At 48.4% G+C, this 15714-nt stretch overlaps 1 protein-coding gene across 2 annotated transcripts in view; it reads left to right on the top strand.

Annotated features, from left to right (window-relative positions):
* Nucleotides 1–13331, top strand: part of faf1 (Fas (TNFRSF6) associated factor 1) — an 84984-nt gene extending 71653 nt beyond the window's left edge. For both annotated transcript variants that reach the window (XM_064333324.1, XM_064333322.1), the window contains exons 18-19: nt 2759–2974; nt 12059–13331. In XM_064333324.1, the coding sequence (XP_064189394.1) occupies nt 2759–2974; nt 12059–12142 (300 nt within the window). In that variant the 3' untranslated portion in view covers nt 12143–13331. The remainder of the gene's footprint in view (nt 1–2758; nt 2975–12058) is intronic.
* The last annotated feature ends 2383 nt before the right edge of the window (nt 13332–15714 follow it).

The following is a 15714-nucleotide window of genomic DNA, read 5'->3' on the forward strand; positions in this document are numbered from 1 at the left end:
TATGACCAGTGGTGTCCTCATGAGCTCTGCGGTTATGTTGCCTTTTATTGTTGGTTCTACTTTGTGAAACTATTTTATTGCTGGATAAATTTCGACCTTTTAAATGAACAAAGCAGGAGTCGTTTTAGTAACCGTTCCAATGAATCATTCAATGTAATCTGAGTTCTTTCAAAGTTGTCTTTCAGATGTTTCCGAGCTCACGACCAACACCCATTACTGATGTGTTTGTATCTCTTATGTTCTACTGTATTTTGAAAGTTCAGTATATATATATATACGGGTTTGTTCGCAGTAAATGGACGAAGCCTTTCGCTATTGTGTGGACAGGAAGCTGCTCATTGTCCGGGCCACGCAGGTACGGCCATTAGACGCGTAAATAATGCACCTGTTAAATGGCTCTCCCGCGCGCGGTAAGCCAATCCGCACAAGTGACATTCACAGCTTTATTTGACGATCTGTGCGAACGCAGACGGCACAATGTGCCTTTTGGACCGGCCCTATTGAAGAGAGAGAGAGAGAGAGCAGAGCTTTAGTGATATTTAGCCCGTGGCCCTGGGGCCCGGTGCGCTGCGGGCGGTTTGGCGGGACAGGGGGGTGGGGTGGGGTGGGGGGGGCATTGTGTGGAGCCGCATGGCGTGTGCGGAGGGACAGCTGTTGGGAGTCATTGAGCGCAGCGTCTCCCTGCCCGCCAGAAGAATGGCCTGTTTCTCCCGCATTGTGCGCGAGTAAACAAGGCAACATGATGTCCCCACACCTGGAGCCCGGCCAGCGCGGGCCGGCCCCGCTCGCTTCGCCCCGCTCGCCCGCCCCGCCGCGACAACGCCCCCGGCAACAAAGCCCCGGCGCGGAGCCGTACAGTAGGGGAAAAAGCGCGGCCTGTGATTCGCCGTCTTTTGTGCCGGGGCGGCGGATGAAAGGGAGGCCGGACCATGGGAGTTTTTTATCGCTGGAGAAGGAGAGGAGAAGGAGGAGAGGAGGAGAGGAGAGGAGAAGGAGGTGGTGGTCGGGGGGAGTTAACGGAGCCAGCCTTGGCCCCCGTCAGGTGCACACGCCTCTCCGGCCGTTCAGTGTGTGCATGTGTGTGTGGGTGTGTGTGTATGTGTGTGCGCATGCAGGTCTGTGTGTGTGCGTGCGCGTGCGTGTGTTTGTGAGTATATGTGGGTGTGCGTGTACAGGTGTGTATGTGTGTGCGCATGCAGGTGTGCGTGTGTTTGTGAGTATATGTGGGTGTGCGTGTACGGGTGTGTATGTGTGTGCGCATGCAGGTGTGCGTGTGTTTGTGAGTATATGTGGGTGTGGGTGTGCGTGTGCGGGTGTGTGTGAGTGTGTATGTGTGTGCGCATGCTGGTGTGCGTGTGTTTGTGAGTATATGTGGGTGTGCGTGTGCGGGTGTGTGCGTTTGTTTGTGTGTGCGAGTGTATGTGTGCGTGTGTGTATGTGTGTGTGTGTGTGTGTGTGTATGTGTGCGAGTGTGTGTGTGTGTGTATGTGTGTGCGCATGCAGGTGTGTTTGTGTGTATGTGTGGGTGTGGGTGTGTGTGTGTGTTGTGCTGTGTGTGTTGTGTGCTGGGTGTGTGTGTGTATGGTGTGTGTGTGTGTATGTGTGTATCGTCTGTGTGTGTTTTCCTGTGGTGAAAAGGTGCTCGCTCTTTATGAGGAGCGGGGGCCCGTGTGAGCCATGTGTGTGTGTGTGTGTGTGTGTGTATGTGTGTGCGCATGCAGGTGTGTGTGTGTGTGTGTGTGTATGTGTGCATATGTGTGTGTGTGTGTGTGTGTGTGTATGCGTGTGTGTGTGTGTGTGTGTGTGTATGCGTGTGTGTATGTGTGCATATGTGTGTGTGTGTGTATGTGTGTATCGTCTGTGTGTGTGTCTGTGTGTGTGTTTTCCTGTGGTGAAAAGGTGCTTGCTCTGTATGAGGAGCGGGGGCCCGTGTGCGCGTGTGGCTTCTCAGACGCGGCGGCCCGTGCTGGGGAGGGGCTCCCGGAGGACCCTTTATGCCGTCCCACCCGGGGGAGCGGGGCGGGCGGGCGCCGGGGGGGCCCCGGGGGGGCTCCGGGGGGGGGCTCCCGACACACGGGCACACAAAGACGGGAGCTGCTAATGAGCTACTGTTGTACACTTTTATGAAATATAATTGCATTATGGTCGGTAAATAAAGCTGCCATGTGTTGTCACAGCATATGCTGCCGACTGTCAAAACAGGAACAACAAGCTTTAGGTGAAAACCACAGAGGACCAGTTGGTTCTGCGCCGTGACATTGGAGATTTGATTAATTCCCCTGCAGTTGAGGATCATGATGCCCTTTTTTTTTTTTGTTGCAGTTATTGTGAATAAGCTGTGTATTTAGGAGTGAAAAAGGAACCTTTGTCTGTGTCTTTTTGATGCTTTATGAGCGTGTGGATAAAGAGCAGGCAGCAGGTAAAGCATCATTATGAATGGCACATAAAGAACACACCTTTACTGGGGTAGGTGTGTTTTATTCTATTGCGTTTTTTTTTTTTTTGGTCAGTATAAAAATCACTGCAGATCGACAATGGTGCTCCCTTATTGTTTGAAGCCCCCGCCGTGTTATCCACATTGTAAAAGGCTGTTTATTGCAAAGTTCAATTGATCGTTTGCAGTTTGTTTCTTACACAAAGTGTAATTTAGCTCTACTGTAGGTGTGTTGTGGTATTAATAAGCGTGTTGTATGAGCCTAGAGTGGAGCTCAGTTTCCTCACGCGTGGCGGTCTGTGTGCCCCCCCCTGCCCCCCCCAGGCCATCCGGCTGTCCCTGGAGCAGACCCTGCCCCCGGAGCCGGAGGAGGAGGGCGGCGCGGCGGTCAGCAAGCTGCGCGTGCGCACGCCCAGCGGGGAGTTCCTGGAGCGCCGCTTCCTGGGGAGCTGCACGCTGCAGGTGCTCTTCCACTTCGTGGCCTCCAAGGGCTACCCCTGCGACGAGTTCAAGCTGCTCACCACCTTCCCCCGCAGAAACGTGAGTGCGCCCCCCTCTCTTCCCCTCCGAGCGCTAACACACATGCTAGCACATGCACACACACGCTAGCACACACAGCAGCACATACACGCTCTCCCTGGTCCTGTCCATCGCACTACCACACACACACACGCTCTCCCTGGTCCTGTCCATCACGCTAGCACACACATGCTCTCCCTGTTCCTGTCCATCTCACTAGCACACACACACTCTCCCTGGCCTTGTTCAGAGCCGCTGTCTGAGTTCACAACGCGTGTTTGCTTCACCTCTGTGGTTCTGCTATCTCTGTCATTGGCCGAAGGAGACCAGAGTCACATGATTGCCACCCTCCAAGTCACAGTGTACTAAACTGTTCACCACTCCTCTGGTCATTCTTCAGCAGCTCGTTTTCCAATAGCCAAACTTGAGCCGGGGGCTAATGGATATCTACAACATGCATACGTTAGACTCTGTGCCTACAGTCAGTTTAATACACAATACACCCTGAGGCCTGTTGGTGATATAGTTACTCCTGCTACCCGAGGATTAGGACGATGCGATGTAGTGATCAGAATTCTCGCATTCGTGTGAATGGCCCATCCTTGTAATGGATCTGTATTAACACACAAAGGCACAGGCCAGTCTGTGCTTGTGTCTTTGTGTGTTTTCTGAGAAGTGGTCACCAAGTCCCCCTCGTAGTGAACCACTCTGTTGCAAAACAATCCCCGGCAATTTGCAGAACAGCCTGTTCCGTGATCTCTCAATGTATCTCTGCTGGAAAATATACCTAGTAATAATTGGGTTGTTAATCCCACTGTGTGAGCGGCTAGAGTTTGTTGCTCCTCCTCGTCCCCTGTGTCTGGAGAGTGTGACTGCAGGGATAGTCAGAGGCTTGCAGTTTAATTAAAAGCCATGGCAGGCTAATGAGAACCTTTTTCTACTGTGTGTGCATGTTTTTTTTTTTTTTATTCTATCCACAAGTGCATTTATAATTTGGTGAATAGTAATTAGGTTCCCTGTATGCACAAAAGAGCACTGGTTACTTAAGATACTGTCAGCAGTGTTCTGCTTGGCTCCACTGCACCTTGGCAACACTGGAGTTATCACAGTAATTAGAGACAGGGTTGGTAAGCTCTGTGGCAGGTAGCTAATGAGCTTCATTTTTAACTACCTGGTTAATTAGACTTGTGGAAACAAATATGGGATTTCTATTAATCAGGACGAGTGCACAGGCCTGCCCAGGCAGCCCACCACTGTGGTCTATGGGGAGCGGACGCACGCACACATGACCACGGCATGCTCTCTCTCACACACACACACACACTCAGACACATACACACACTCACACACTCACACACACACACACACACACACACATACACACACTCACACACACACACACACACACACACACACACACTCGCACGCGCACACTCACACACTCATACACACACACATACGCACGCACACATGACCACGGCATGCTCTCTCTCACACACACTCACACACACACACTCACACACACACACACACGCACATGCACACACACACACACATACACACACACACACACACACTCTCACACACACACACACACACTCACACACATACACATGCACATGCACACATACACACACACACACACACACTCACACACATACACACACATACACATGCACACACATACACACACACGCACACATACACATGCACACACATACACACACTCGCACACACACTCAAGCACACATGACCACGGCGTGCTCTCTCACACACACACACACACACACACACACACACGCACACAAACTGACACCACGCATATTGTTACAACCGGTTCACTGGCCTTTTGGTGGGACTGTCCACCCAGACCCCAGAAGGGGTGCAGCTCCCCAGCAAAGACACACTAAAGGAAATGCCCCTCTGCGTGCCATTCACAATTCAGAACATACAAAAGGGTATGTACCCTCTGATAGACCTCTGATGTACCACCTATAGTCATTCTTCCACACGATAAACAACTGAATATGAGAGGCTGTCTTTAATGAGCAAGACGCTCACTATTCAAGCAAAGATCAAAAAGTGCTTCTGCCATGAGGACCAGTTTTTTTTTTCTTTCGGTCTTTGAATGCCACTAGCCTTGCATCTCGGTTCCAAGTGAAACTCTAGAGGCGGGAGTTTAATGGCAGCCGGTGTTTGTGCCCAGTCTAATCCTCTCGCGCTCACATCTAATTAAACCCCAAACTCAGCACTGCGCCGTCACATCCAGAGGCTCCCAGCGTTTCTGTGGAAGGATTAGCGGATATACCACTATTGCATTTGTAATTTCTCCGCAAATGTTTAAGCCAAATCTCTTCCTCTCCCGCATTAAAACCGAAGATAATTTGCCAGAGATCTGCGGTTAAGGAAATAATTAAAACAGACGGGGAGAGGGGAAAAGAATACTTTTGTTTCCGCGGGCGGGCTGGGGAGTCGGGGGGGAAAGTGTCCGAGCCGCTGTCTCTTTCCTGCGCTGACACGTCCGCGCGTCGCTGGTTTTTACCGGGGCGCAGAGCGACGCCCTTCCTGCCGCCCCGCCCCGCGGGCGAACGGGCTCACCCGCTGTTCCCCTGGCGCGTTTTAGCGGGCTCGCTCGCGTCCCCCGCGCTCGGTCCGCACGGCGCGTCCTTTTCTGGTCTGTGGTCAGTGCCTGAATGGCTGCGAGCCATCGCAAGCAAACCAGTGACCGCAGAGGACACAGACCATTATGCACCAAATCTCCCCGAGGACTGGCCACAGAGAGAAAGCTGATACACTATAAAAATAGCCTGTGATAAATTGCAGTGTATTCATCCCATACAGCTGGGTAGCCTGTTTGTCACTGCAAAAGAAAATATACAGCCTTGTACCAAGCATATGACTGCAAGGAAACCCCAATAAAGAGAGTATACACAGCTTACTTTGCTGCTGTGCTTTGCATCCACAGTATTGGCGTATTTCTATTAGCGATACGCAACGCTGCTGCAGCCAGTCACAACACCTTGTGCCTATGTGAGTATTATACCCTGCAGGTTTTTAAAGATATTATTAGTAGCTGCTAATAGTGCGTTTTATCCCCGCATTGTTTAATAATTCATCGGCCCGATCGCTCCGCTAGTTCATTATCTAAATATAACCGCATCGTGCCACTGGAGAATTAGGACTGCTGGAGTTTTCACCCTGATTGTTAGGCTAGACCTGGAGAATAAAAGTCAGTTTCACCAACCATTTATGCTGCCTTAGTGTTTGTTTTTTTTAACCATACACCTGATCGTATTCACATTCAGTGATATAGTATTAACCATTTCAATCTGAATACAAAATGAGGATTGCAGTGTAGAACGTTTGCTATTTTTACATATCAGTTTATTTGATATTTTTAAATGCTTATACAGTTCTCACAGGAACATCCGTAGTTGACAGATTTCTTTGTGTGACTAGATTTTCTTTCTTTTTAGATTATTTTCCTTGAAATCTTTTTTCAAAATGAATATCCTGTAAGCCCATTTGTGAAGTCATTAAAAAAAAAAAATAGCATTGATAGTGTGTTATGTTTTAAAAAGGCCTGTGATTTCTGAACTCTTAGAAAATAGATCTAGAAGGCAGCCTTTTTATTTCAAAGCAGGCTTTTAATTAAGAAACCGTGTTTTGGATAATCATCGTCGATTTACTGCCGGGGACACAAACGCGGCGACGTCTCCCCGCCCCCACCCCCTCCAGGTGAAAAGCAGCAGCGATAACCACATCAAGCGGCTCGTGAAGCCACACACACACACACACACACACACACACAGAGACACACACACACACACAGACACATACACACAGACACACACACGCACACACACGCACACACACACACAGACACAGACACACACACACACACACACACAGACACAGACACACACACACACACACAGACACAGACACACACACACACACACACAGACACACACACACACGCACACACACACCCTCTGCTCGGCGCTGCAGCGCGGCGGCCTAGCGCGGCGGCCTAGCGCCCCGGCGGCCTAGCGCCCCGGCTCAGGAGCACACGGCCCGCGCTGCTCTGTTTGTGTTGGCGGTGTTTTTGTGCCGCGCGCGGAACACTGGTGTGACCCGATTGCCCTGATTGCCTCTCCGCTTCGGGGGAAGCTAAAAAACCTGCTCTGCGCTCCCCCCCTGGGACAGCAGCCCCCCGTTCCCCCGACCGCCCGCCTCCCTGCCTGCCTGCCCCCCCCCCCCCCCCCGCCCCCCCCCCCGGCCCTCCCCCCCCGGGCTCGACTGCGCGCTTTGAAGTGGTCTGTTCACGCCCCTGCTCTCTGTGCTGTCATCGTTACTGCTAGCAGATAATGATCTCCCACTGCTTTAGTAATTGGCCAAATAAACACTTGACAACATAACTTTAAATCAGACAAGCCATTTGGTTTTAATTAACGTGGAAACTAAATGGCTTCATTAAAAATGTTATTTCAGCTCAACATTTGCCAATGTTTGGAGTTGCACCTTTTATATTTTTGCTGTATTGCCTTTTAATATTATTCATACGTTTTATTTTCGCCATGTTCAGATTGGTTGGCTTAATTGTGTTTTTTATTCGAAGCGCTAATTGCACTATATTGAATGTTGTCGCATCCTTTGGGGACGGGGGGACACTTGCACATACATTTTTACATCGCTTGTGGCCAGGTAGCGCTTCTTTTACACGTGTAGTTCAGCATGGTGGAGCGATGCACACCTTGTGCAGCTGACACGAGCAGGCTGCAGGTAGCTGATTGTTAGAGGGGTTGCCTCTGTTGGGGGAGTACCACGGTGATTGGAACCCTCCCTCCCTGGGAGAGGTAAAGAGCAGTTGTTCTTTATCCCAGGGGACCCCCGGCTACCGTCTGCACCGCCATTGTCAGGGCTCTGTTCCGGTGTCCCCGTCTGTCCACGGAGGTGCAGTGCTTTAGCTGGATAAGCCGCTGTCCTCCAACACGGATGCTCTTTGAACACGACAAGGAGATATACTGACGATTGGTTTTGGTGTCATTAGAAAAGGCCACGTTTCTGGGGTCTCTGGTAAATGGCTGCAGTCACTGTCTCCTCCCTCTTTCTTCTATGGTGAATATGTGGATTAGCTGTTGCGTTAGAGTTGTGCATGTTTTTTGCACCGATAAAGAAAGCTCTAGTTTCCACATGGAGTCAGAAAACTAGATCAAGCGTGGCGCCTATTGAACAAAACACCCAGATTGGAGATGTGTTTCTTCAGAACTAGGTGCCAGTTGGATTTAAATTGCCTCCAGCCCTTTCTAAGCTTCTGAAAAGTATATGAATTCACTGCGGTTCATAGTGATATCTGGGATATGACAGCATAGCTTCATATTCTTATGTAGGCATTTTGAATCTTACCTGGTTTTATGGTACTGTCGGGACTGGAGATCACCCAACATTTCAATAAAGAAATAAAGGTTAGCATGCGCTTAAGAAGCTTTGGGTCTCGTATGGAATCGGGAGGAGATGGATTTTATTCAGGTAGATATAAATCAAGGTTCCGTTCGTTGTTTTTTAGCATCGGAGCAGCGATGTGTCATGTACTGTCGGAGCACAGTGAACCGCGGAAGGAAATCAAATTTTTGATATTTCGTTTTCTTTGTTTTAGCCGACGTTCGGCTTTCATTAACGAAATGAGTTCTGTGTTTGTGTTTCATCAGACTCGGACACGGACGTAAGGCTCTCTTTATACCTTCTCTAGCCTCACCTGTATTGTCCCTGCGTTCCTGGGTAGAGCTTCCAGACTCGATCCGTTTTTATTCCCTGGCATTAGGCTGGGGGAAGCAGTCTGAAGGTTAGGTGTTACCAGAGGGCAAAGAATGATGGGAAGCGATGGAGGAGGGAGAGCGTGGAGGAAAAACAACAGCTTTGTTTGTTGACAGATGCTTCTGCGCTTACAGTTTGTTAATTGGATAACAGTGTAAACAATCACCGATGGTACTCGTCTCCTGTGTCAGTGTGACACCTTGTTTCCGTCTTTTTTAGGGGAGAGCGGCGATAGGCGGCCCCCCCCCTCGCCCTGCGCGCGCACACACACACACACACACACGCACACGCACACACACACACTCACTCAGCCCCGCGGTCTTTGCACCCTCCGCCGCTCTCCATGCGGCGGTACCTGCCGCTGGGCCGCGGCGGCCCGCCGGGCTCATTAGCGTCGCTAGCGTCTGCCAAGCGCTAACGCTAACGCGACGGCGGCGGCGGCGAGAAGCCACGCACCCACGCGTCTTGTTTGCAAAACACCGTGATGTCATTTGTTAGCACTCCGCCTCGCCCTCAGCTGCTCCAGGCGCGGGTTCGCGACACCCTCTCCCCACGCGGTCCCACGCCCGAGGGTCGCGCCGCGAAGGGAAGCGGCCCCTAATTGCATGCAAATCACTCTCTGCCGCCGAGGAGCAGACCTGCTCTCTTAGGTGTGCCTCCCCCCCCCCACACCCCAACCCCCCACCCCCCCTCGTCTCCGGGGACGGGCGGGCGCTTTTGACGACCCGTCGCTCGGCTCTGACTGTTCCAGCACATTTTCACGGCTGGCCTATTTTTATTATGTTTCCAGCCTCCTCCTCGCCGGCGTCTGTTGTGATGTTATCTGTCCCGGCTTTGACATTTGCAGTTTGGGTATTGCGATTATTTGTCTGCGCTGGTACCGGTGCGGGGCACCCTCCTCTCTCGTGCTTCTCGGCAGTTTAATTAGATTTTTTGAAGACATTTGATTTTATTTTGATATTTTTACATTGTTTGGCTTTGGTCCCCTTTGAAATTACTTTTTTTGAAGTTAATTTATTACCAGTCTGTAGGTTACAAATTGGAGGTTTGAAGTGTCAGTTGAAGCCAGTCCACTGAGAGGACTGTTCTGTAGGTGCTTATCTGGAGCGGATTTGTGACCCTTAGAGTCCGCTTGCAGCAGAACCTCGGGGTGCTGAGTACACCGGTGAAGCTGCCACGTTATTGTACAGTTGGTATAAACGCTGTTTTTAGGAGAAACCGAACGTCTGATGCTCGACCAAAAGTCATTCCTGTTCCCAGACATGGCTGATATGGCGTTCCATTGGCCGGATGTAGCTCAGACAGGGTGAGTCAGAGAAGCGCACAGACGCTAACCCCAAACTGAGACGTTGAGAAGTGGAATTCCGTCTCATTGGTGGCCAGTGGTAGTACTTCGCTTACAGCCGATTATACTTTCAGATCAGTCAATTAATTAAATTAATTGATACTAAATTTATGCAGTACCTATGAAATTTAACGAGTGTTATTCAATTGATGGATTCAATTCAACGAGGATTATTCTGTTAATGTTTACATTGACCGAGCTGAGAATGGAATTGCCCCCAGCCTTGTTGGTGACGCACGGGCCGATGGAATGAGGGAGGTTGTGGGAGTGACGTCACTGGGCAGTGTTGATTAAATTGGTGGTCACTGTCTGTTAAATGCAACTCAATGTTGAATTTATCGAGCAAAGACATTTTTTTTCCCTTTTGATTGCATCATCACAACCCCCCATTTGCCCTTTGATCTTGTTCAGCCATTCCCTTTCAGTTTTCAGTCTTGGGGGGGGTGGGCTGACAGCAACTGATCCATCTATTGAGCTCATTTTCTGTACTTTTTTCAGTGGCCCGGGGGGGGGGGGACGTGACAGTGACCGTCAGCGGCTAGGTCGCTAATCACAGCGCTGCTGATCATAATGGGAAGGCTAATCGGGGCCTGTCACCCACAGCTAGCAGATAAGCCTCCGCGGGCCCCCCCCCCCCCAGAGTGCCGCGCGGAGGACACAGGTGTTGGGCCGCGGCCTATGTAACGCGACACCGCGGCGATTACCAGCCTTTAGCCAGGGGGCGGGCCCTGCTAGCACTGAGCAAATTAAGCCCCCGGGTTTGTCCATAAAGGCGACGCAACTGTCCTCGCACACGGGTGGCGGCGTGAGTGCAATTATGAAAAGAAAATGATACGCACTCGTGTGTTTTTTTTTTCTCTCTGATGTCTAAAGTTAAACTGTGCTAATAACCATTAGTACAGTTTGTCACTTTTGTGAGTCATAAGATTAGTTGGAGCAGAACATCGGCTAAATGCGGTACCTCGATGTAATGTGGATGTAGTATGGTGATGTGCAGTCTTTCTGCAAGCTCAGCCCGGTATGGGAAGTGCTCTTGATGGAGAGCTTGTGCGACTGGGTACAGCTGAAGGTGTCCTGTGGTGTGTGTGTGGACACAGGCAGGAGTGTGCGGTGTCTGTGGGGGGGGGCCGGCTCCAGTGTGCGGCTCCGTAGGCTTCAGCGGACCCCGGCCCGCTCCCCCAGCGGTGGGGGCCTTTTGGACAGGGCTGTTATGGTTGGATCAGGGCCTAGCGAAAGCAAACCTGATCAATCTCTCTGGGACTCTGGCCCCCTGTTATCTCGATGTGATTTTGTCAGATTAGTGTCCTACAACCCCTGCTTTTCCACATAGATGTTAGAAAAACATACTTTTGCATGAGTACATGCCCCCTCCCCCCTCCCCCCCCAAAAAAAAACTCTGAATGACATTTTTGCCTAAAATAAATACTGTTATTTTAATTATGTCTGAGGTCAACGGTCAGTTTGCTGACACACTCAGCCGGGGTGATTTAAGCCTGGAGGACTTCTATGGTAGTAGTCTGATAACAGGACAGTGTCTCACACAGTTACACAATGCTGCAGTGACAGGACATACCGCTGTAGTTGAGCGATTGGCCAGTCGTTTTATTTATTTATTTATTTATTTATTTATTTATTTATTTGTTTGTTTGTTTGTTTGTTTGTTTGTTTGTTTGTTTGTTTGTTTGTTTGTTTGTTTGTTTGTTTGTTTGTTTGTTTGTTTGTTTGTTTGTTTGTTTGTTTGTTTGTTTGTTTGTTTGTTTGTTTGTTTGTTTGTTTGTTTGTTTATTTATTTATTTATTAATTACCCGCACAGTCAGGTACGCTTCCTGTGTGTGGGTAAAAGCTACAACACTACTGACTAAGGACATTGGCCTTTCTGATATGACGGTGACATCAGTAAACCCCCCCCCCCCCCCACCCCGTGTTGTTCTCGTCCTCCTCAGATCTCCCAGATGGACCCGGCGTGGACTTTACTGGAGGCCAAGCTGTTCCCTCAGGAGACTCTCTTCCTGGAGGCCAAGGAGTAGGACTGAGGAACCGCAGAGGGACAGGCTGGAGGAGCAGCGAAGAGCTGCAGCATCGCCCCCGTCTGTCCGGAGACACACACACACACACACACACACACACACACACACACACACACACGTGCGTCATACAGTACATCACACACGCGTATACGCCGACATGCATGCACACGGTCTCTCACATGTACTCACATGTCAGAAACACCCGCCTCACCTAATCGCCGTGTCATGATCTTCTCTGTCCACAAGTTACGGGAAAAAAAAGAAAAAGTAAATAAAATTAAAAAATTTAAAAAAGCAGAGAAGTAGAACACCGTCATGGATAAGGACTTTCGACAAAAAAAGCTTCATTTTAGACATGTTTTTGTGTGTAAAGATGAGGAAAGACTTCCTGGAGAACGCTGGACTCTCTCCGTTCCCCCTCGATTCTGAATCCCCCAATCCCACAGTCCTCACCCTCCCCCCCCCGTCCCGTCCCCAACGCCCATCATGTGACGGAATAGCTCCATCACACCAAGCCATTATGGCTTGACCCCCTCCCCGCTCCCCCCAAAAAAATATCCCAAACTGATTATTCTGCTTTTAATTTACGCCCCTCCACAACCACCTGTTTCCTCTGTTTATTTTTTCTTGATCCTTTTTGAGTTAATGCTGTATTAGTTTTAGTTTGATATACAGTATATAAAATATATATAAAATGTATTTGCCTGAGCCAGAACTCTCTTCAAACACACATGCATGCAAACAGGTGACTTGTTTTAAATTCAAGCTTTTTATCATAATGAACATTTTTTCTAATTTATGTAAGTCTCAATAGAGACTCAACAGAACTGTCCCAGTTCTACCCTGAGGAATTCAGTGTTATTTTTTGTGGTAGAGCTGGGTTCGGTATTCAAACAAGAGAATTTATTTCTGCCTTTCAGATTATGTTAATATTTTTCACGGAATAGTGACCTTTGTTATTGAATATTTATTTTTGAATCTTCCTACCCCCTTTGCCCCTTGAAAATGGGTTTACTAATTCTCATAATTTAAAGAAAAAAAAATCCCTTCTTTTATGATGTGTGCATTAGCAATTTTTTTATTTATAATTTTCTTTCACCAATGCTGTGATTGTTTATTTAATCGATTACCTGGAGTGAGATATTGCGGACTCTCAGAGTGCGAACATTAAACTGCTCAGGATTCTTCAGTGGCCTGTGGGATACTTCATCTAGATTTCAGGATTTCTCTCTGAAGTTGAGATGAATTGGGTCTTTATGTATTTCAACGCAAGCACATCTTTTTTTTATTGCCACTTGGCTTGTTGGACTCTGTAAACACAGGTAGTCCTCTGTAGGGTTGGGGAACATGATTGGTGATATTTAGGGGAAGAATTAGCCATTGTTTGAATGGGCTGGGTGGCCTTATGGACATCAAGAATATCTTCAGTCCCTGTGCTGAAGATCGGGGTTCGATGGCAGTACATAGGGCAAAGGTAAATATTGCACGTTATGTTGGCTGAGGGCTATGATGTAATTCATTATCTAAATCTGGACTGAGCTTGAGGTGTGTTTGTAATCTCATGCAGTTTTTCTCAAATCAAAATTACTTTTATGTTTTTGTTCAAGGGGTTTATCTCAAAAGTCTTTCCTGCTGGAACGAAAGAATCACCATCTCAGGTGCAATCTGCTCACATCGTTAGTTCTGCTGTCTCTACTGCCAGTCCAGTCCAATTTAGTGTGTGATACTGGGCAACTCTGACTCACCTTGAGTGATATTGACTGATAACATCAAAAGCAGTCTTGCCGATCATCACCTGTAGAATGTTTGTGTTAAATAGACCATATTCAAATTATTTTTTCATTAGTTGAGCCTGTTTTATTTCTCGATTGTCATCTGTGACTCTTCTCTTGGTCGTCTCAGCGCAATTATAAATGAGGTATCCCATCTGTGGCTGTCCTATTTGGGTTTTACGCAGGATTGTAAAACACAAAGCAATACCAACAGGGCTGGTGTCAGAGCTTTGCTCTGCGGATCAGTTATTCATTTGTGAACTGTGGCAGGGAATAGGCTACAGAAGCCTGGTTGATTGTCTACTGGAGGGAGCTACACATGCGACCCAGCCACATGCCAGTAGTGTAATCAACTGCGGCCAGAATTCATCCATTGTACTGCTGAAGAAGGGGGCGGTGGTGCGTCGCAAGGGCACTGTGTATACAAGGTGTTATTGACAGTGCCCTTGTGACCTCACAGGTTCTCCTCATTCTATTGAGATGCAGTGTAAACGCATGGTGTAAAATGGTGCGCCCCACTGTATCAAAGATGGTTGGCATCGTCGCCGGAGAGAAACGTGTTTGTGTGGAAACTCTGCTTCGTCGCCTTGCTTTGCGGCAGTGTTTTCCAGGCATCTTTTGGCATTATCTGCAACAAAGGCTAATTTTCCCACTTCAGTGATGGGCTTTAGAAGCTTATCTCTCCATCTGCATTCGGGTTCCTTTTAAAGAAAAGCACAAGGCTCTAGGAAGGCACAGTAGGCTGAGAAATGTGCTTACATTTTCACAAAGGACTTAGTAACCCATATTAAAACTCAACCGCCTCTTCTGTTTTGTTTCCAGCAGATGTTTGGGGATAAATTGTTGAGGAGGTATGGAATGAAAAGTTCATCAGATACATAAACTCGTGAAATGAATTAACCCTGAAAACCTTGTACTTTTAATGCGATTTTGATGGTGAAGTGGGGGAGCGGCGTCAACCTGAAGAAAGAATGGTTTTCACATGCACTTACGTTCCTGCTTGAATGCCCTGCTAACCAAATGGTGGATCATCAGTAAAAAATGAGCAGGAATGCGAAGCAGAAACTCAAGGTCTAATCTCCCTGTCAGTGTGCACATCTGACCTCCGTTTAGATGGGAAAAAAAATCTGTCCATCCCCAGGGTAAAAGTCACTCTTCTGCAACATTAAAACACAACCGCTTACCTGTTTCTCACGCAAAGACTTAGCATTTTTAATGTGTTCACACACGAGACACTGTGCCCTGTGAAACCATGCGTCTCAGTCCCTCCAGGCAACTTCCTGACACGCCTAGCAGCGTGCTGCTTCACCTAAGAACTGCACAGCCATATAAATATGATGATTTTATTTCCTTCTGCATGTGGCTGGAGTTGCCCCAGTAGTTGGAGTTATTGGAGTTTACCATGTTGTCACTTTGCTAGGTTTACAAAGAGATAGTGTGAAACTACGCTTAAGTGGCTAACAGATTTGTTGTCCTTAGTCTGGGCAACCAAGCCCTTTATGTTTTTGTATATGTATGTAGGAGTTGTAACTGAAGCTTCACACGTTTCCCCCATTGCCAGATTCTGCCAGTAGCTGTTTTGATACTTTCTGAATTGAAATGACAAACTCTGGACTGTAACAAACCCATTGCTGCCGCTCACACGGTTTCAGGGTAGATATCCATCAATGGCTATCATAATTATTTAAGTACTGTCAGCTATTGGCTTCTAAAAATGTATTTCTACTAGTAAGCAGTGGAGAAATGCAAAGTGACACAAACGACTACCGTTGATCAGGAGAGTGCTTTTGGGACGGGGGT

This window comes from Anguilla rostrata, chromosome 4 (assembly GCF_018555375.3).
Source record: "Anguilla rostrata isolate EN2019 chromosome 4, ASM1855537v3, whole genome shotgun sequence".
NCBI lineage: Eukaryota > Metazoa > Chordata > Actinopteri > Anguilliformes > Anguillidae > Anguilla > Anguilla rostrata.